At 37.0% G+C, this 21,052-nt stretch overlaps 2 protein-coding genes across 3 annotated transcripts in view; one reads left to right on the top strand and one right to left on the bottom strand.

Annotated features, from left to right (window-relative positions):
* The window catches only part of LOC129753769 (uncharacterized), an 80,975-nt gene extending 63,388 nt beyond the window's left edge, over positions 1–17,587 (bottom strand). The window contains exon 1 of the mRNA XM_055749616.1: positions 17,500–17,587. The gene's annotated coding sequence lies outside the window, so the exon portion shown is untranslated. The remainder of the gene's footprint in view (positions 1–17,499) is intronic.
* Positions 17,588–18,104: 517 nt separating this feature from the next.
* On the top strand, positions 18,105–20,843 carry LOC129756998 (papilin-like). Of its 2 annotated transcripts, none has more exons than XM_055754083.1 (3): positions 18,105–18,246; positions 18,341–18,602; positions 18,659–20,843. In XM_055754083.1, the coding sequence occupies exons 1-3, from the start codon at positions 18,202–18,204 to the stop codon at positions 20,578–20,580; spliced, it is 2,229 nt and encodes a 742-aa protein (XP_055610058.1). In that variant the 5' UTR covers positions 18,105–18,201; the 3' UTR covers positions 20,581–20,843. The 2 variants fall into 2 exon arrangements, with proteins under 2 accessions (XP_055610058.1, XP_055610057.1); XM_055754082.1 differs by having other exon boundaries at positions 18,647–20,843.
* The last annotated feature ends 209 nt before the right edge of the window (positions 20,844–21,052 follow it).

Below are 21,052 nucleotides of genomic sequence, written 5' to 3'. Positions count from 1 at the left end.
TGCTTATGAAAATGATCTGAAAAATAGAGGATAGGGGCTGTTCACAAATTACGTAAGCACATAGGGAGGGTGGGGGGGTTTTTCACATTTGCTTACGATCTCTTACTAGGGGGGTAGGGGGGGTTTCCAAAAATCTTACGTAAGAAATGTTACATTAAAATTCATCACAGCCATACGAAACCATATTACTCAGGATTTTTTACTCACTACCTATTTGTTGTTTAATTTTGATGTAATGTTATTTATCTTTGAATTATTCAAAAAATTCCAGGTTTATAAAACTTATAGAGAAACAATTCAAACCAACATGCCATCAAAAACACTAAATCACATTATTGAAAAAGGTCGTCTAAATCACATTATTAAAGTATTCGTCGCTTTTCGTTTTCCATCCTAACGATCTTTTCAATTGAGCAATTTATAGAAACAAAAAGGAAAATGGCGCCTTGGGACACCACGATTTGAGTCCATCATATTTCTAAAATGACTTTATCCAGAAAAAAACTTGAAAAATCAATATAAGGCGCTTTAAAGAAAGAATTTCTGGACAGTTTTTTCAGTGATAGACACTACCAACTCTAAATTTTACAAACGATTTACCAAAAAAAATCCTTAAACTGAGATTTTAGATTAGTTGACAACGCGATTATCGTTTAACATTTTTTCCCCGATCCTAGTAGTAAAGAATGATATTATTTTCAAGATTTTTATGATTTTCAGGTAAAATACATAACAATTTTTATGGAAACTTGTGCTAACCTGATCTCTCTTTTTTAAATCGGAATTTAGATTTTATATTATCGATTGTGGAAATTTATTGAAAATTATTGTTACCCCAAACATGCTATGTCTTGAATAATGTTTTCTTTGATTGCTTATGACATTTCATCTGTTGTTTTGTATAGATTGTGCTTTTCAAATACAGTTTATTAATTTTACTTAAAAAGTGCTTTGCTTTGAAGCATGCATGTCACATTTTTAATATTTTCAAGCTATTCTTGAAAAAACGTGTCAATTTCTCAAAGAATAAAAAACGTAAGATCTTACTGGGGGGGGGAGGGGGGGTTTTGAAAAATCTTACTTTGTCTTACCAGGGGGGGAGGGAGGGTTGAAAATTTCCAAAATCGTGCTTACGTAATTAGTGAACGGCCCCATATCTTAGTTAAAGATAAAGCTACAAACTGGTATATGACAAACATCATTACGATGAAGTTAATTTTTGACTTTTTGCCGCCTCAAACCCCATAGTGCAATGTATAGAATACAATTGTCTACTCTTGTGCATAAACTTTTAAGGTACTCTTAAGGTTTGAAGGTAAGGTAATAATGAAGAAAACATGATCTTTCTAAGTATGCGCATTTCAGAACACTTCAAACAGGCCTGAATGTCACGAATATTAAACATCCAATGCAGTAGTAGAACGGGAGCTAAATTTAATGAATATTACAACAAACAGCAAAAGCCATCTCCTGGAGTTTCACAACCTAAAGAGATCACTAATCCTCTTAACCTAGCTTAAGACTGGCGAAGCCACTGAACGGACCTAATTACCTTGTATGTTGGTCTGGTCGATTTGTACTTATATTAGTAGCCGGAAAGCAATCTTACCCCAATGCAATGAGAGAGCGTGGGTGGGGAAACTGTTCACTGATAGCAAGCGAATAGTCACGGCCGAAATAGGAAATACGTGCACGGCAAGTATGATGTGAACGGTACGCACAAGTAACTGGCACAGTGAAAAAAGTTCTTTTGAAGGTATCGTCAATTGAACTAAGCTTAAACTTATTTCAACAAAATCTGTGATAAAAATTTCTTAGAAGAGAACGAATTTTTCAGGAAGCAAATCTATTGCCAGTTTTTTTCACGGTTCAAATCGCAAAAACACAAAACGATTGCTGCACACAAAACACTGAAATGACTGCCTGTTTGCTTGCTGTCTGTCAGCTGAAGATATGCGTAGTATTTCTGATTTCCGTTTTGGCTCAAATTTTGCGTACATCTACAAGGCAGACCGGATGATATCCTGTCGGTAAGGAACCTGTCTTCCGATACGCCCCCGCTTTGATAAACATTCAACATGTTCGTTTCGATGAGTCGAGTCTGTATGGGGCCAATAAGAAAGAAGGACCAAACCAACCAAGTCAAGTCCTTCGAATAGATAGCTAGTCGATGCGTGTTGTATAAAGAGACTCATAGACAGAAACGCACGAATGAATGAGTGGCAGCTGAGGGCCCTTCGCCTCCAGTCAGCGAAGGATTTCCAAGAAAAGACACACACAGGAATAAAAATCGCAACTTAATTGACTCCCATTAGTCACCTTGAATTGCCGTGGCATTTGTTTGGGACCAGATAAGAAAATATTGGCTCTCGGGGAATTGGTGTGTTTTTCTTCCCCCTTCTCGGTTATTTGATGGTTGCCCCTAGGTGGAAATCCGAACGAAATGAACGACGGGGAAGTTTGCCTCCGGATTAGCTTGAATATTTCATCCGGACAAAGACGATCACCGGCCGATTTAGGAGATTGGACGTATTATTTTGGACTCGTCTCAATCAATTAAGGGCACAATCTGAAGGAGTCGGGCAGCTTAACACATTGAGTACCAAATACAATATATTTTGTGTTAGACTCTACGCGGTAGCTCTGTTTTAAGGGAAGAGTTTATAATTTTCAAAATTTCAGAATAATTTCAAAAAATATCTTTTATATAGAATTTAATCAAACAAGTTGCCTTTTCCTGAAAATGGCGAAGAATTTCTTATTCAATGTAATCCATTTGCAAACCACAAATTTCAAGCAATCCCCCTACACCTAGGAAGCATTTTTGGATCCAAATCAAGAAAACGGATGATGATGATAGTAGTCAAAGTGATGATGATGCGAACACGTACCCGGGAGGCTTTGTGAGTGAGCATATCATTTTCGACAAACTGATATTTTTCAACCAACCCTTCTTTTGCTACCGAGGCATACATTTTGAGTATGAATCTTCTCCGGCTCCATTCACACGTTTGTGACGTTCCATCACAGCTGAGTATCTACGCTGGCTGCATACTAATCTAGCTCGATTTATCAGGAAACCTGCCATAAAACTATTTGCCACCCCTCTAACATTGCCTTGGAGCGTTGTGTTCTGAGAATATATTAATCTTTTCTAGCTCATGTGTAAAGTTCTATGTTTTTCAATCTGGAAAAGGATAGGGTTTTCCATTTATACAAAAATGATTAGATAGGCTTAAAACTTTAATATGCAGCTTCCTGATCATCTAGTTAAGTATGAACGAAGTACATGTAAAGCATTATTTAATTATTTATCTTTAACCGTAAGGTTGCCTGATTGCCCGGATATTTAATATAAAATTTGGAGAAAATCCGGTCTGGCCAGGTTTCCCAGATTTTATTGAAAAAGCCCGGATTTTGCCCGGGTATATTCTCATTCTCGTTTTCAACTTAAACTTATAAAAAATCAATCAAATTGTGTGGTAAAATTTTTTTATTTAAACGTCCAAAACGAAAATTTTTGGCCAAATTTCATAAGAAAAATCATGAAAAGTTTTTTGAATGCTGAAAATACGATTTAAATTCTGCTTATAAATTTTCGTGAAAAATATTTTTTTTTATATATATTTTCGATGAGGAAATCTCAGGTTTTAACTTAATTTGCCCGGATCTTGCCCGGATTTTGATCGACAATTTTTAATATCAAAAGCTGGATTTTGCAAGTTTTTAAGATAAAAAAAAGCCCGGATTTTTACGGCACGGATACGTGCTGAAAAAAAATCAGGCAACCTTATGTTACCGTATCGAACTTTTCATTTTATTTGTAAAAAGTGCTTACAAACTCTTATCACTGGAAAACACTGAACGTGTTTCTCGATTTAATTTCTTTGAAATGAAAGCTTTCCAAAATTTTTCATAACTCTAGCGTTAGATAACTTGTTCTTTTAGACGATGCTTTTAGATCTTTGATAATATTTTACTTCATTTGAAAAAAAAAAAAAGAAAACGTAAAACTCTAGAATTATTTGTACTACTTTCAATAAGCATAATTTGTGATGAAATAACAATAAATGAAAAGAAGTGAATTTAAACATAAAACGAACCTGATTGAGGCAAGAGAAGTAAACTAGTTATAGATATAAATTTTGATTGCAACTTTATTAGAACGAAAATTCACGGCTTCTAGAGGAAAATCTCGTAAAACCCCTTTAAAATAAGGTTGCCAGAATTTTGCACCACGTATCTAGGCCGGAAAAATCCAGCTTTTTGAACTAGAGACCTGGCATAATATGGGCGTTTGATTTCAAAATTGTCGACCGAAATCAGGACAATATCCGGAAAACCGGAAACCTAGGACTCATAAAAACACAACACAGAGTGGTACTTTTCTTCTTTTGCTCAGTGAACATTAGAGTGTCTCTTAGCTATATATTAAGGTTTTTAAAAGTCAAAATTTCACTACTTTTACTCCCTAATACTGATTCTAAAAGTAAGCTAACAAATGGTGCAAACTTTCCTTTGAATGAATCGACCCTAAAACGTTACAAAGTTACAAAATTTATTTCAAAATGATAAAATTTCCATTTAAAGAACATAATTAATTATGGTAATACTTTATAAATATAAATGAACTTAATTGCAGACTCCCAGCCATATAACAACTTTTTAACAAATAACAAGTAACTATGCTTTTTCAAAACACCTACCGGTTCATTTTTAATGCCTGTTGTTTTCTTTAAGTCCTCTTCTATCCATCGAGAATTTTCGAATTCTAAAATGTTCTCACTATGAGAACATGACATTCACCGAAAAGGTCGTTAAAATTAACAATCTTACAAAACTCACGGTTATTAATTCATTAAATTCAAATTCCTCAATATGATTTAGCCCGTGGACCAGATTTAAAATCAAGATAAAAACATCTAATTGACCTTTTCGTTGAGGAATTCAAGAAATCACATATTTATAAATTTTCTAGTTATTCGGTTTTAAAATTCCAAAGTTTTTATCAAATTTAGTTTGTATTCACAGTTCAGCTAAAAATCACAAATATAAAGAAAAATTTGAGAAAATTTTTTAAGTTTTGTTTTAAGAAAAAAAAAATTGCATCATTTTGTTTGAGTCAACGAGTCAATTTGAGTTCCAAATTTTGTTGGCGGGCCGCATCTGAAATGATACTGGAGATAATCACCAGTTCGTAAAATTTATAGATATTTATTTTATTGCTACAAGTAACTTTAAAAAAAATCAAAAAGAAATTTTAAAATAAGGCATTTTACATAATTTAACTAATTTAACAGACACGATTGGAGATTGGGTTGGAAAATGTAAAATTCAAGAGTAAAAATCTGTAGTATTGAAGAAAAACTGAACTGTAAAATCTAGAAATTATGAAACCAATTGAAAACAAAAAAAGAAGAAATTATACTAAGTTTTTTTAGAATGTATGAATACTTTAAATAAGGTGAGCAAACAGTTCCCGGGATTCTGATTTTTTTTGTTACCATTCCTTTGATGATTTGAAAATAGTTGAAAAAGCAAAAGCTTACCTCAAATCGATATATCGTCCGAACGTTTTGAAATTTTCTACAAAGATGGTAATATGACATATGAAATTTTATGTGGATTAACAGTGTTACCAGAATAAAATGCTATATTTTTCATAATATTACACTTTTTCTATTCAAAAATGTTTTCGAAAGGCGCCTCAGAGTCATCTCAATGAGATAAAACTTTGCCAGAATTGTTTAATCAGTGATAGAATCAAGATAGGAAGGTGGGAGCTAGGTTTTAAGTAAGCTGGAAAATAAGGACCACCCTTATGTTTAATATCGACTAAAAAGAAAAGCTCATAAGCATATTTTACAAGGCCGGATTGAGGGAGGGGGGGGGGTGCAAAAGGGGCAATTGCCCCGATCTCCACAGCTTTGGGGGGGCCCCGAGGTGAAGAAAGTTTTAACATTAGCTTATCATACTACTTCAATTTATACAAATCTTTGGAAAGAAATTAAGACTAGAAAATTGGAATGCAATTTTGAAATATAACAACTAAAGGGGCCTCCTGAAATAATTTATAGAATAGTTTTTCTCAAGTTAAGGGGGCCCCCTAGAGTAAGCTGTGAAGGGCATTTTGCAGGCTGAGAATGTCAAAATCACGGTATTGAATTTTTTTAAATTCTCAACCAAAAATCTGGACAAAGGTAAACCGAATTTTTAATAAAAAAAAACTCGACAAAAAATTAAGAAGAACATGAGGCAAAACACCTCATATTTTGTCATTTAAATGTCATTCTGTACAAAACAGGTAAAATAAAGAAAAATGTTGAAACTTACGGTTTCCTTCCGGGGCGACCAAAACAGCAGCAACCGATTTCTGCTGCGAGCAGAACCAAAACATTGTTTTGGTTCCGCATGCTTTGTTTGAGTCAATTCGCAATTGAAACAATAGCGGTGATGATTGATGATGACAGCTGATGATGGTAAACACGGTATAAATGTTTACATCATCACACTGTGAAGCCAAACAACTCAATTTAGGTTCGTGGTAACTCACCAGTGTTGCCAGATATTCTGAGTGGTTAGCTCAGAATATCACACGAAATTGAGAAAACATATGAGTGAGGATATCACTTCAGTGAATTATGTAAATAGCTATCGCTTATGTTATAAGTAGTTATTTAAGGACTTGACGAACAAAACGAATAAAGATTAACTCTATTCCACCACTGAAACCTGCGTTTTTCAACAGGTTATGGGCCCAGATACGTCTGGAATTTGGAAAAACGAGTTAGTGAGAGCGGTACTCTCAAGTATATTTAACTTGCGGTTAGCAAGTGGAGCAGCCAGCGCAGAAGGACCAGCCCGGGTCGAGGGGCCAGCCACCAGCCAGAGGACTACCGCAGAGGACCAGCCAGCTTATGGTGGACCGCCAGTGCAGAGACCAGCCAACGAGAAGACCCAGGCCACCCAGGAGGTTCCGTCAGAGGTCGAGTCCGGGGAGGTTCGTGGACCGAGAGGGTTACTCTCGATGCCGTCACGAGCCACGCTGCGGTTAGCAAACGTGAGCTCACGTCCGACGGCCGGGAGGAGTCTCAGGATCCGCAACCGGGCTGCGCATAGGCGATCAGATCCAGCTGCAACAACACCCCGGATTAATTGGGTGGTAGCCGAGAGGGTTACTCTCGTGCTGTGGTTGTGCGCTGTGGTCAGCAGTTATGAGCTGATCCAATCGCAGAAAACTACCAGTGCAGAGGATCGTCAGCGCAGAGGCCACGAGATGCTTCAGGTCAGCCAGAAGGTGCCACTGGAGTTCGAGGCCGGGAAGTCGGGTTCCGAGAGAGTCACTCTCGATGCCGACACGAACCGCCCTGCGGTTAGCAGCATGGTTTCATTTCCAACGGCCTGGAGGAAGACTCTCGGGATCTGTAACCAGGATTGGTCAGGTCCGAATGCTCCAGATGGAGGATTGGCCCGTATCGGAGATTACAAGAAGCTGTTTGCCGAGAGGGTTACTCTCGTGATGTGGAGCTACGCTGCGATCAGTACGCGTGAGCTTATCCAAGTCTACAGTATGGTTTTTCTGTGGCTTTGGAGATGTTTTGGGCGACGGTTAGTTGCCAGCAACTTCAGCAACGCATCAGAGCCAGACCGGGCTCATGCTGCTGAACGTTGCTCTCCGGCTTTTTGGAGCGCTCGAAGCATTGAAGCAGCGGGACGAAAGTCTATGGAGCTGCAATTCGAGAAGATCGTTCTCATGCTTTTAAGCTGCGCTGTGGTTAGCATGTGCGAGCTTGTCTTCGATATTTGGAAGTTGTTCCGGGTGCTGCGGAGGAGGTGGTTCAGGCAACGGTTAGTTGCCAGCGATTTCAACCACTTCTTTATTTTTGCGGCATTTAGGACGAGTGCTGCCGATCGAAGTCAAGCTAATTCTCGGAGCCACCGAGAGAGGGCTTTGTTAGCTACAAGAGGATGCTTTTCTAGGGTTACCAGAACACAACACTCAAGATATGTTGTACGATCGCACGCTGAGGTTATCAGCCACCAGAGTCAACGCAAGATTAGCGATTCTGGTGCCCGTCAGCGTAGGGTGCGAAACGAGAGCGACTTCAAAGGTAGCAATGACGAAGATGACGATGATGATCAAGATTCCGTCAATCCCGAACCTGCCTAGAGACGCAGCCAGCGAACACGAGAAGCTAATCAACGCTACGTGGCTAACGTAGCCGCTAATGATAAGGAAGAGCAACTTCGAATCGTCAGTAAGCTCAAGGGCCAAAGGGACTGCTTTTTCCGGAAGACCACCGCAGCCATGAAAGGAACGAGATTCGGGCTGAACGAAGTGAGGTTATCACTGAGCAGCCATTCCACGATTTGATCGGTTGTTTGCAGTTTTCGAGGCCGAAAATCAGTGCTGCGGTTAGCGTACTATCAAGCAGCCCTGGATGAGAGCGAGATTTGGGAAGCGGTTAGCTTAACCCATGTTAAAGGAAACCCATTCTGTTTCTCGAACAAATGGGTCTTTTGTAAGACAGCTGTCGAAACAGCCCTGAAGTAGTACGCGGCATGGGAGGCTGTTGGTTTACCCTAGGTCACAGGTTTCGTGACATGATCGTTCACTGGACGAAGATGAACGATGGTGAGGTTATCACCGAACAGCCGTTCAAAGAGTTGATCGGTTGTTTGAAGTATCTAGCGACATAATCGAGACCAGTTATTTGTGAAGCGGTTAGCGCACTAAGTAAAACCAGGCCAGCCCGGCGGATAGCTACTGGCGAGGCCTGCAGCGTATTCTGCGATACCATCGACGTATGACCGTTATGGCGTTGGTATACCGTAGAAACGCAAACGCGAAATCAGAACCACTCATCGGATATACTGATGCAGATTTTGCCAACGACTCCGATGATCGAAGATCTGTATCAGACTACGCTTACATGATCTTCGGAAATCTTATTTCGTGGTCAACGAAACGTCAGCAGACGGTCAGTCTGTCATCGACCGAAGCTGAGATAGGAGCCCTTTGCCATGCAGTCATGGAAGGTTTGTGGTTAACAAACTTCCTAGGTGAATTGGGTGTGGTTAGCACTCCTTTCACGTTAATGGAGGACAACATCCCTTGCATCCAGTATCTGGAAGAGGCGTGGACTCATCAGCGGATGAAGTATCTTGATGTGAAGTATGCTTTCATCAGAGACATCATAAGAAGCGGTCAGCTATCTTTGCGACACATCTCTACTGAGGATCAGCCAGCTGATGCGTTCACGAAGGCGTTACCAAGGGCGAGGCACGCGAAGCTGTTCAGCATTCTCAATCTGCGAATTGAGGGGAGGTGTTGAAACTTACGGTTTCCTTCCGGGGCGACCAAAACAGCAGCAACCGATTTCTGCTGCGAGCAGAACCAAAACATTGTTTTGGTTCCGCATGCTTTGTTTGAGTCAATTCGCAATTGAAACAATAGCGGTGATGATTGATGATGACAGCTGATGATGGTAAACACGGTATAAATGTTTACATCATCACACTGTGAAGCCAAACAACTCAATTTAGGTTCGTGGTAACTCACCAGTGTTGCCAGATATTCTGAGTGGTTAGCTCAGAATATCACACGAAATTGAGAAAACATATGAGTGAGGATATCACTTCAGTGAATTATGTAAATAGCTATCGCTTATGTTATAAGTAGTTATTTAAGGACTTGACGAACAAAACGAATAAAGATTAACTCTATTCCACCACTGAAACCTGCGTTTTTCAACAAAAAACATCCCCACTTTTTCATTACATACAAACGTCTAGCACAATAATAATGTTTATTTTTACGTTAACTTTCCAAGGAATGGTAACTGCACTAAAATAGCAGCTAATTTCGCCAACACTGGCTAACAGTGCTAAGAGAGAACAGATTAGTTCTATGATAAACATTTCAGAATTTTACCCGGGCAGCATCCGGGTTATGACCGGCTATTATTATATTTTGTCACTTTTCAATAATTATTATTGATATTTCCGTTGGTTTATAAATTCTAGGACCTTTTCCCTGCCTTTTTATGAAAATAAAGTTCAAAAAAGTAGTTGCTTAAATTGGATCAATCGACAGTACAGAGTTTCTTTATTGAATTTTCAATTTCTGTATAAGTTTTGAAATTCTTATTGAAACATTTCCAACTGATTTCACAAAAATGGTATCATCTAATGAAGGAAATATCCTGAATTCAGCATATCATTTTCCAAATGATAATTCTCAAATTATCATAAAAACGATCTCATAGTTGAGTTGCGAATATCATTGAATATTGCGTTGCGAATATTTCTTTGTTTTAAATCCTATCATTTTCCAGATTCAATTGATTGAGATTTTCAAGTCTTGTGTTGTTTCTTCAATTACTGAAGTTTAGTTTTATGGTTTTTCTGAATTTTGAGAACTTTAGATCTTTGTTTAGGGTGCTAAACTCATTTAGATACATTGTCTGACTTTTTCAATGAAAACTGATTATGGGTTTTAAACATTTGATCTCTATTTTGATTTTTTTTTTTCAATCGATCATTTTTGCACCTATACCCCTTGGGCTTTGAGGGCATCGAATGAAACTTTTGACACATTTAGAATAACAGCTTGATAACAACTTTATTGTTATCTGATGAGAATAATATTCATAAGCACCTCATGAAAAGATTTTTTGTTTCGATGGTATAAAATTGAAATTCATTTCATTTTTTATTCAATTTCATTGAAATTTCATTTCTCAAAACATGATTTAAATTTGAGACACTGAATTGTGGTTTTAAAAATAATCTAATTTCAAGTTTTGGAATTTTTCGCGGCCTTATTTTAATTGATTATAAATATGTCAACTTCCACACTATAACCTCATAAAATTTGATTGTTCTATGCTCAAAGCAACTGAAAAAGATTAAACCTTAAATTAATAAAACTAAATTATATTTTTCGAAAATTTATACATAACAAAACTAGCTTTTTCAATATACTTTCAGGCCAAGAACGATTATCTAGCTAAAAACACTACAAAATTGTTCCAGCTGTTGTTTTCTTTATAGCTTCGAAAGAAAATTATTGACTGAACGGTTTTTGTTTCAGTCAAAAAAAATTCTCAAGAAAAAAATTTACACATGGAAGCATTATTTTTCATTTTGTCTATTTTACAGTATTGGCAAAAATCGATTAAAAAGATATTTAGAAAAAAAAATAGAAATGTCTTGTGTGTCAATATGACACTTGTAGCTTTATTTGGGTGCATCCAAATAATCAGTGTTCAGCATCGCTTACTGAAAAATAAGCACCGCTTATTAAATCGCTAACTCATTCAAAATAAGCAATCGCTAATCCAGTGTATGAGCATAACTGTCAAAGATGGGAATAAACAATGTGCTACAAAACAAAACTGAACAATTACAAGAGCAAAAGAACAAAATGTGAAAGATGGCAGCGATATTTTTTTTTAATTTTAGTTTCGATTTTTCGGTTTTTTTTATTCGATTTATCGGTTTTTGGCAAAGAAGATACTATTTATGCAATTTCGTTGCAAATAATTTTTTGTGAAATTTGTTTGATTTTATTGTTTTTTGCATTATTTTACATTATCTTCATTTAAAATCTTTAACCTGTTTTACCCTTTTTCAATCTTACAGGAGCATCGTCAAACGTGAACATTTATACAATTTCTATAAGAACTTTAAACTAAGGCTATAAAGATATTAACAACTTAACAATATTAATTCATTCTATGGTAATCTTATTTTATTTTTATATGAACTGATCTGTAGAATCTCTAAAAAAACTGTATTGTGAAAAGGAATTATCTCCACCAGTTTAAAATTAAAGCAGATTAAGGGATGTTTAAAATAGTTGTAAAACTTTTATTGTTATCTTCTCTGTAAATGTTTCCAAAAAAGTACTAGAAAGGGAAAAATGATACTACTTAAGTACATCTTTCCTCTAACTGGAGTACGCATTTCTCCAACGAATCCAATCAAGCAATCAGAATGATGTTCAATATCACCTTAATTTGAATAAAGATAAAAAGTTTATTCTATCACTTATAAGTAATTCGAGAGATTGATATAAATATATGGAAGTTAGCGATCTTCAATTAGCGGAATCAAAATATTGCGGAACTAGATCAAACAAAACTTAGCGGCAAAATTAAACCGCTAACGAAAAGTAAGCGGACTAAATAGCGATTAGCGGATTAGCGCTTTTGTGCCGAACACTGCAAATAATGTAAAACTCTTCGGTACCCTCAATGAATTCTTAGAATGTGTAATTTTACTTTTATATTTTTTTAATGGACGCACCTTGAAAGCCCAGGAAGAAAACTTCCTAATCGGACCTTGAATGTAAATTAGACACTCCTCGTCGAAAACCACTATAGCTCTCTTATTTCTAAACCGATATTTACAAAAGTAATACTTTTGGAAACCACGTTATGTTAATCAAATATGTTTTTCAGACATGATTCATCTAAAACACTTCAGTTTTCCGTTTTTAAAAATCTAAGAAAAATAATCCGAAAATATTGCTTCGGAAAATAACTATACATCAGCTTAAAAACGCTCAAAACAAATTCCACATAGTGTCCAAGAAAGCTGAAATGCAAAGCTATATGTTTCACATAAGGATATATTTTTATTTATTTTTAAGGTCATAAAAAAATAAAAAAAAAATGGTGTAAAATCCGTTCCTTTCGATCAATAAACCGTAAAAATTGTTTACGTCATACAAGATAAATTTTGAAAAGAGGATTTGTAAGTTGACGTTATTTGGTACATTGACGCATCTTGAAATTTTCGAAATACGAATCACAGAATTTTTTTTAAGATCTTTCAAAGGTAACTGTTTTTCAAACTTTATGTAAATTCGCAATCTCTCAGATTTTCAAGCAATTACACTCCAATTTGCACTGGATTTTGAGAAGATATATTCATGCAAGATTTTCGCATTGAATTTATACTCTACAGAAAAGAAATTTCATATCGTTTCTAGTGGTGTAATTACATTAGCGCTGCAATACTTACAAATACGTTTGATAAACATAAATATGAACATTAATTTATTAAGGCAATCTCGCGTTAATATACTCAAAATCCAGTGCTATGTTGAGGATTGGAATTTGGCAGCCCTTGCCGGTAGTGCACTCGGTTTCTTATTGACAATCTTTGAGAAGAAAATTTCGTGGTTATTAAGTCTTTAAAATGCGCGTTAGTTAGTTTAAAAGTTTAGTGAAATGTGTTTGCCTATTGAAAGCGTGAAGTTCATAACATTAATAACGCGGATCGGAAAAAAATGTAATTTTTTCGGTGCGTTTCTTGTTTGGTTGGTCGATGACGCGTCATTTTATTTTCGCTTCGTTGAAAGCTTACTGATGGTGCCAGAAATCATGCGAAGATGGCGTTAATGAGCTTTTCTAAAAGCTTTCTACTCAAAGGCGTTACCGTTACTAGAAGTTACATCGCACAAGATAAGTATACATACGTTTCATTCACACTGCCATCTAGTGAGCAGTTTCATACATTTCATTCAACACTGCCATCTAGTGAGCAATTTAGGGTATGGTGAGTGATTTGCAGTTTCCTTTATCATATTTTTCACATCATCTTCTTGATATTATCGGACTGAATGAATCCATCTTAATGAAAACGCCAAAATATTTGTTTTGTAGGAGGATAACAGATCAGCTAAACACTCATTAGGTGGTATGAATAAGAAAATAGCAATTGCTTCGATAGCTTTTACTTAGCTCAAACTTTAGAATGGCAAAATTTGAAAGCATTTGCTCAAATAGATATGAAAAAGCAGAGTAGAACATTTACTTTCAACCAGCTCCGGATAAAAAATATGCATGCCATTCGGAGTATTTGACTAACAAAACTGCTCGAAAATAGCAAAAGCAATTACTAGAGCTTTATTCATATCAGCCATTGTCTCGATTCTTCTTTTTTGGAAGACCCTCTCCCTGGGAGAGTTCATGCTTGACGGATTCAGGTGAGCTCCAAAATAAATTTGGTTTGCGTCTGGACAGCTGCCAAAAAACGTTTTCCGAAAGCTCCACTACATGGAAGCTTTCAAATATCTTCGTTCAGTTTAAAATAGAGCAAATTACCTTCATGGTTGCCAAGATCACTGAAACTCTACTGATTTATTTTTTCCCGTATGTACAATAATCTTATTTATTATTATTATTATTATCTTTTTTTTTTGCTCAAGTCACATGAGTCTTGATTTATTAGAACATTGATTTTGTTGTTAATAAATTTAAAGATTACAGAAATTTAATCATCTTGATTAAATTCGTAAAAAAGAGTCCACCATTGGCTTAGGCTGAGTATTATCCGTTCATCTTAAAGTCGTCGAAATACTCAATTGTATTATTAATCTAAAAAAAAAAACATTACAGTTGGCAAGATTTACATGAGGCAAATTATAAGGCTTGAAATTAACTTTAATGTTATAGTAATAAACTAATAAAAAAACTCTCACATCAAAACCGTTCTTGATAACAAAGGTAATGAATTAAAAAAACCTCTGACATAGCTATGAAAAATAAATAAAGTCATTCTTATCTTTTTTCCCTTCAAAATTCTGCGGTCCTCCTGATAAATAAATCGAACGACAATATATTGGAAAACAGTGAGAAGATTTTTTGGATCAGGCTCTTAGCAAAGGCACAAGCTAGGATTAACATATAAAAAAGCAAATGACGACATAAGCAACCCAGTCTGGTTTCCATTAAACACTTAAAGCATTATTTTTTCAAGTACATTAATCGAACCTTTTTCTATCGGGCCTACCAGGTAATCCGATGTTTTCAGATCTGAGGTCATGTGGGTTTCTCTGTATTTAGGTAATCTTCGATGGTTTTTCGTGAAGTAGTTCTGCAATCGGACAACTTTGCTGGCTGTTCAGGTGACCTTTTAAGCAAAAGAGTAGTTTTCGCGCTAGGTTATAAGACAAATCAACTGAACTCCAAAGTCATTAATTAATTTATTGTAAGAGTCGTCCCAACGCGCCAAAAACAAATTTGATTGATAAATCAAACCTAACAGTTTTGGATTTACTGTGAAGTATTAGAAATATTCAAATCTCCTATGTCGAAAATATCTTAAATCAGGAGTTAGTATAAGAAACATGTTACTGGCTTTAAATAAAATTATATAAGAGATAGTCTCAAAACATAACGCAGTATACAATTATCGATTGTAACGAATTAGCAAAATCAAAAAACTTTTGACTTACAAAAAGCGCTCAAAATTTAAAAAAAGAATTGATATTGAAAAAATACTAATCATAATTAACCATTTGAGCATCCTTATTAAATTTAAAAAACTATTAGCATGCGGTAATTAATCTTTTTTTTCGCGTAATTAGTCGAAGTCGAATATGTTTTACAAAAAAAAAACTAAATGCACCAAAATGTCCCGAGTCTTGATGATGCTTTGGCGGTTTCCGATTAGTTTTCATAAACTTTGTCACGATACTCAATTCCAAGATAGAAGTTCAATGATATCATAGTAACTAAATAATCTGTGCTCAGATAATATTTAATTTTTCGTGAAAATTAGTTGAGATTAATAATTTACAAATATCCTTTTCTTAAATTTTATTAAATAAGTTGAAGTTTGTTACTTGGATACGATTTTCATTTAGTTCATGAATAATGACATTAATATGCATCAAATGTTACGAGTTATTTATTTTTCTACGGTTTTGATGATCCGGAAAAAATGCCTTGTATATTACGTAGTAATGTTTAAGTGAAACACGCTTTTTCTTTTCTTTTAATTAAGAATCCTGTACGAGTCGTGATTTTTTTCTGTATTGAATATTCCAATCGAAAGAACAAAACTAGACAAACTTATGCGTGTATAAGTTACCTTCCAGGAAAAATAACATTTTTGTGTAATTTTACCAATATTGAATTTATTTCTAAAAACTTCAGATTAAAATTAGCTGATGTTCAAATTACTTGTATTTGGAAGTCGACCAAAGAAAATGCATTCAAAAGTAATGGAATCAATCAATTTAAAAATAATATGTTATGCGTTTGTTATTTTTCAATCAAAAAAGTAAAGTATAATAACATTTGTGATTGGTTTGCGAAATTTTTTTAAATTTAGTTACAGAATCATTCAGCTTGTTTATTCAATCCATGAATTTATTGTTTTATCTTAAGAAAAAAAATCATTTTTAATATTTATAACATGAAGGCAGTAGTGACACCTTATGTTAGATTAAGATAGGGAATAATATCAGGGGAAAATATATAAACTTTTTTCAATAGGCAATAGTTGTAGAGTAGAAGATTAGGCTTGATAGTTTTGATAACACTAGTCAAAAGTGTTTCCCGATCGTATCCTACCACCCAAATATCCAAACCAAAATTGTTTTGCTAGGATGCAGAGGTAACCTCGGTCCTAAAGCACAAGATTGATCTTTCATCCCTTTCTACTTTTTCCAATCTATCCATTGACTACTAGGACGTGGCCGGCGCCGTTATTGATGTTTAAAGAGAGAGCATCAGGTTTGAGCATTGTGAATGTGCTGCCAATCCCAGGCTCCTTTCATTTGACCTCTGAACAAATCTGATGGCCTCGGTCAATCACGGAGTAGCAACCATTGGCGATGTGGAACTTGTTCTACTGAGCCACGCCTGCGATCGTGGAATTCGAAATGTACTTATTTTCATAACGACACTTCTAAACAACAAAAACATTTTATAATATTATTCAACTTGCATTGTAAATCCATAAGAAAGAGAATTTTGATGAAGCATTTCGGATTCAATGATTAAAGGTGGATGTGAGTAGTCAATTAAGCTAAGCTAAGCTAAGCAAAATCCAGTGCTATGTTGAATTTAAGTGCAAGTATATCTGAGAAATTGCAAATTGACAAAAATTTCTCAAAACATCTGATTTTGAAAATTTGTCACAAATTATGTGTTTCGTATTTTGAAAATCTACAAAAATGTGCCAAATAAAGCCAACTTTTCATTCCTATTGTTAAAATTTATCTGGTGTGACTTGAACCATTTGGTCTAAAGTCAAAATAAATAAATTTACAATTAGGCTGCAAACTTTGTTGTCCTTGAATGACCCAAAGAGTAATAAGCTGAAAATTAAAATAGAAAATTTAGGGAAAATATGGAAAAAAAATCCTAACCCAAAGATTTCTGCCACTTTCGAACATTTGATTATTTAATAAAAATATGGTTTCAAATCGATTGATAATAAACAATGGAAATTCGACATAATAAATCAGATAACTGCATTAGCTCACTTTTCATTATCAGTGACTGTCTGAGATAACAGAATGGCAATCAGTTACGGATCTCTCCATCCACGCGATTCATTCGATTAATGAAGTTTGCTTTACGATGCTGCATCATTGCTAAGCTTATCAACCGAATCAACGACACGGTTACCGAGAGAGATAAAAAAAATAGTAAAAGCAAAGCTGGTTGAAAAAAAAAACACCGCAATGCTTACGATTCCACGGGATTTGATCCTCCAGCATCCAGCACCAATAACACATCCACTCGTGTTATCTCAGTACAAGAGTTGTGGGGGGTGTTACTCATTGTTATTCACCTGAAATGGAACGAAAACAGAAAACATCATCAGTAAGCGAACGAAGAGGTTTAGCAAATTAGTTTACCCTCTTGCACCCAACAGAAGCACAGCCAAGATTGGGGCGAAGAGAGATTACGTGAGTCAACAATCGGAGATATCCCCCCCGTTTTGCCTTTATTTGTTTAAGTAAGAACTTCCCTCGACGACGACGACGACGAAGACGACGAGTCGTTGAAGGGAGCGATTTGGATGGATCCGAATCGCCACCTGACAACAGATTGTTATCTTTGGGAGAACCAATGGACTGTTTCGCCATCGTCCAGCAGCATCAGCATCTTCGTCTGTCGGCCCTTTATCTCCGGGAGTTGTGATGTGTTTTGTTATCTTTCGTATGGGGTAGTTTGCTGGATAGTTTGTTTTTCCCAGATCGGGGATTAGCTACTTTGCAGGTGGTTCAACTAGTTCGTTATAAATTGGTAAAGTACACTGCAGGGACAAGTCACTCTCGAATGATTAGCTGTAAACGAACCAAGCTTCAGCAACTTCTTGTGATATTCGACCTCAAAGTTGACAAAACATCGATCCATAACTTTAACTTTAGGAAGCGTTCTCTCTGCCATGGAAAAACTAGTGAGATTTGTTCTGCTGCAGTTTATCGTGCTGGTGAGTGTTTGGAGCGTTCGAGCGAGTTCTAGCGATTAAGAATGGTGTCAATAATAAAAAGTTCCTTTACTCTCTATGCTACTTGGTGCCTCAGATTGTCTGGTTACATTCGGTGCGATCGCAGGCGGTGGGGACAAATTGTCTGGGCAGGGACTACCTCTGTCTGGACGATCAACGGTACCAGATTTGTATCGAAACTCAACCCGGGTACTTCGAGACGGTAGACGATCAACCGAACTACTGTCCACCTCATTCGTTCTGCAGCAATACCGGTGAGTTTGAGTGCGATTCATCGGTAGCCCCGAGCACAGCTAGTCCCCAGGTTGATAATTTACCGGCAGAAGGATCAAGTACAGGTAAGCTCAAAATATATGAAAGTTTTACAAAAATTCAAGTTCAGTCATCCAAACAGATGGACAACAACCAGAAGTAAACGACGAAACAAACAACACAGCTCCACCCGTTGAGGAAACTCAACCTGATGTCGTTGAAGAGCCAGTAGAAGGTGAAGATGACGTGGTAGAAGAACCACGCGAAATACCTGTATTCGAAGAGGAAATTCCTGTAGAAGATACGCAAGCAACCGAAGAAGACTCTCCTTCAGTTGTGGAGACCACCCAAGAAAATAAAACGCCCGAGGAGTCACAAACCGAAACTTCGGAGCCACAAACCGAAGGCTCTCTAGGAGGTGTTGAAGAAGCCGAAGCCGAAACTGAATCTGCAAACACAGTTGATGAGGAGAATCCTGATTTGGACCACTCTTCAACGGTAGTTTCGGAAGAGCCTGCTACGACTACTGACGAATCAGAAACCTCCGAAGGTGTTGAAGTTGATGCTGCTGAAGCTACTTCAGAAGAGCCAAACCAAACCGAAGCGGAAGCTGATGAAGAAACAACGGTACCAGAAGCTGTCGATGGTGGACAAGAGTCGGTAACAGAGGAACAAACATCATCCTCAGTTGATGATAACGTGAACCAGACTACTGAACAGTCTCAATCCGAAAACAACGCTGCTACGGATGAAGTTGAAGAACCAGCAGAAAACACTGACGTTCATGAGGATTCAACTACTGAAGGTTCTCAGACCACCGAAGGACAATCTGGTAACGATAACAACGATCAACAAATCACAACAGAGGAGACTGTTCCAACTGGTTCCAATGTTGATGAGGAGAATACTAATGAGTCTGTTGTTGAGGGTGAGGACGCAGATTCAGCTTCTCAAGCAAACACTGAGCAATCACAAGCTTCTAGTAGTCCGGATGAAACCGAATCATCTGCGGCCGTTGCTGAAGGAGAAACAACCTCGGACAGTTCTAATGTAGTTGAGGATGAAAACTCGAGCACCACTGTGGTTGAAGAGCAACACTCTTCCAGCACTGAAACATCAGAGGTTACTGAACAAACCAGCGGAGCTACAAATGACGGTGAAATTAATGAATCAAGCCCAGTTGATGACTCAACGTCACAGAGTCAGAACGAAGAGCCTTCATCTACTCAGTCAAGTGCAACATTTCAAGAATCCACCTCGCAACAAATAACTTCGACTGCTTCACCATCAACCGAAGACAACTCTCCCGAAGACTCCGAATCCGAAGACGAAACCTCCTCCCAAGACAGCGACAACGAAGTCGTAAGTCCAGCAACTACCCCTGCTCCCTTCGTCTGTCAACAAGCCGGTCGTTTCCCTCATCCAACAGACTGTCAAAAATACTACACCTGTCTCTTACTCCCATTCGGCCTTTACGAACTCGAACGCAGCTGTTTCCCTGGATGGGCCTACAACCCTACTCTACAACGATGCACCACCGATCAGGCACCCTGCTTCCCCGGAACGTTCACCTGCACCGGTCCCGGCCGTTTCTCGGATCCTACCGACTCGACCAAATACTTCTGGTGCATCTGGAACGTCTTCGGAGGATACCTCCAATACAGTCTCAACTGCCCTCCCGGCCAAGTCTTCAACGATTTCCGCAAAGTTTGTGTCGCCCCGCTGACCCCAAGACTCAGTTCCGAAACCGATGAAGACATCGATGACTCTTCCGCAGTTCAAAATCATCCAGCAGATCTTGACGAAGCCGATTCCGAAGACCTGCTGCCTCCGGCACCTCCAGTGGTGGAAAAGGTTAGTTTCGCGTGTACCGAAGAAGGAACCTTTCCGGATCCCAACAACTGTGCACGGTACTTCATCTGCACCCTGAAGAAGAAGGACAAATTCAAGAAGAGCAAACTGAAGTGCCCCAAGGGAACGCTGTTTGATGTGGCCCTGGAAGTTTGTACTGCCGATGAGGATGTGATTTGTGGTTCAACTGTTGAAAAAATTTTTTTCGACTAGTGTGAAAAGTTTAATTGATTATTAGTTGCTTTAAAATGTTATGAGATGTAAAAGGGTGTTATTAAATTTATTTTGCATTTGAACTTTTTAAATTTTAAAATTTTTAATGTATCCATGTCTTTTATCACATGTTTGTCATAGTTTCAATGTCTTTTTGATAATAGGTCCAAACAGAAAAGTCATGAACATGACGACAGATTTCGATTTGTTCTGTCTCCTCTAACTCCTGTTGCATATGATGCATCATTAATTTTTTACTTATTCCGAGAAAATAAATTTTTACAAGAGCACTCCCTGGTTAAAAAAACAGGAGGATTGTTCTAGAAAACAAAAAAATGCGTTATACTGTTTCATTTAAAACTGGGTGAGCCCTTACGAACTCCGGCATTCTAATGAGCGAAATTGGAGCGATACAGGTCCGCCGATAATTTGAATGAGTTTTTTTTATCCTTGCTCAAGACTCATGTTTCAA

This window comes from Uranotaenia lowii, chromosome 3, assembly GCF_029784155.1.
Source record: "Uranotaenia lowii strain MFRU-FL chromosome 3, ASM2978415v1, whole genome shotgun sequence".
NCBI classification, from domain to species: domain Eukaryota; kingdom Metazoa; phylum Arthropoda; class Insecta; order Diptera; family Culicidae; genus Uranotaenia; species Uranotaenia lowii.
Note: the sequence above shows the minus strand (reverse complement) of the source record. Positions and strands in the feature narration are given on the sequence as shown.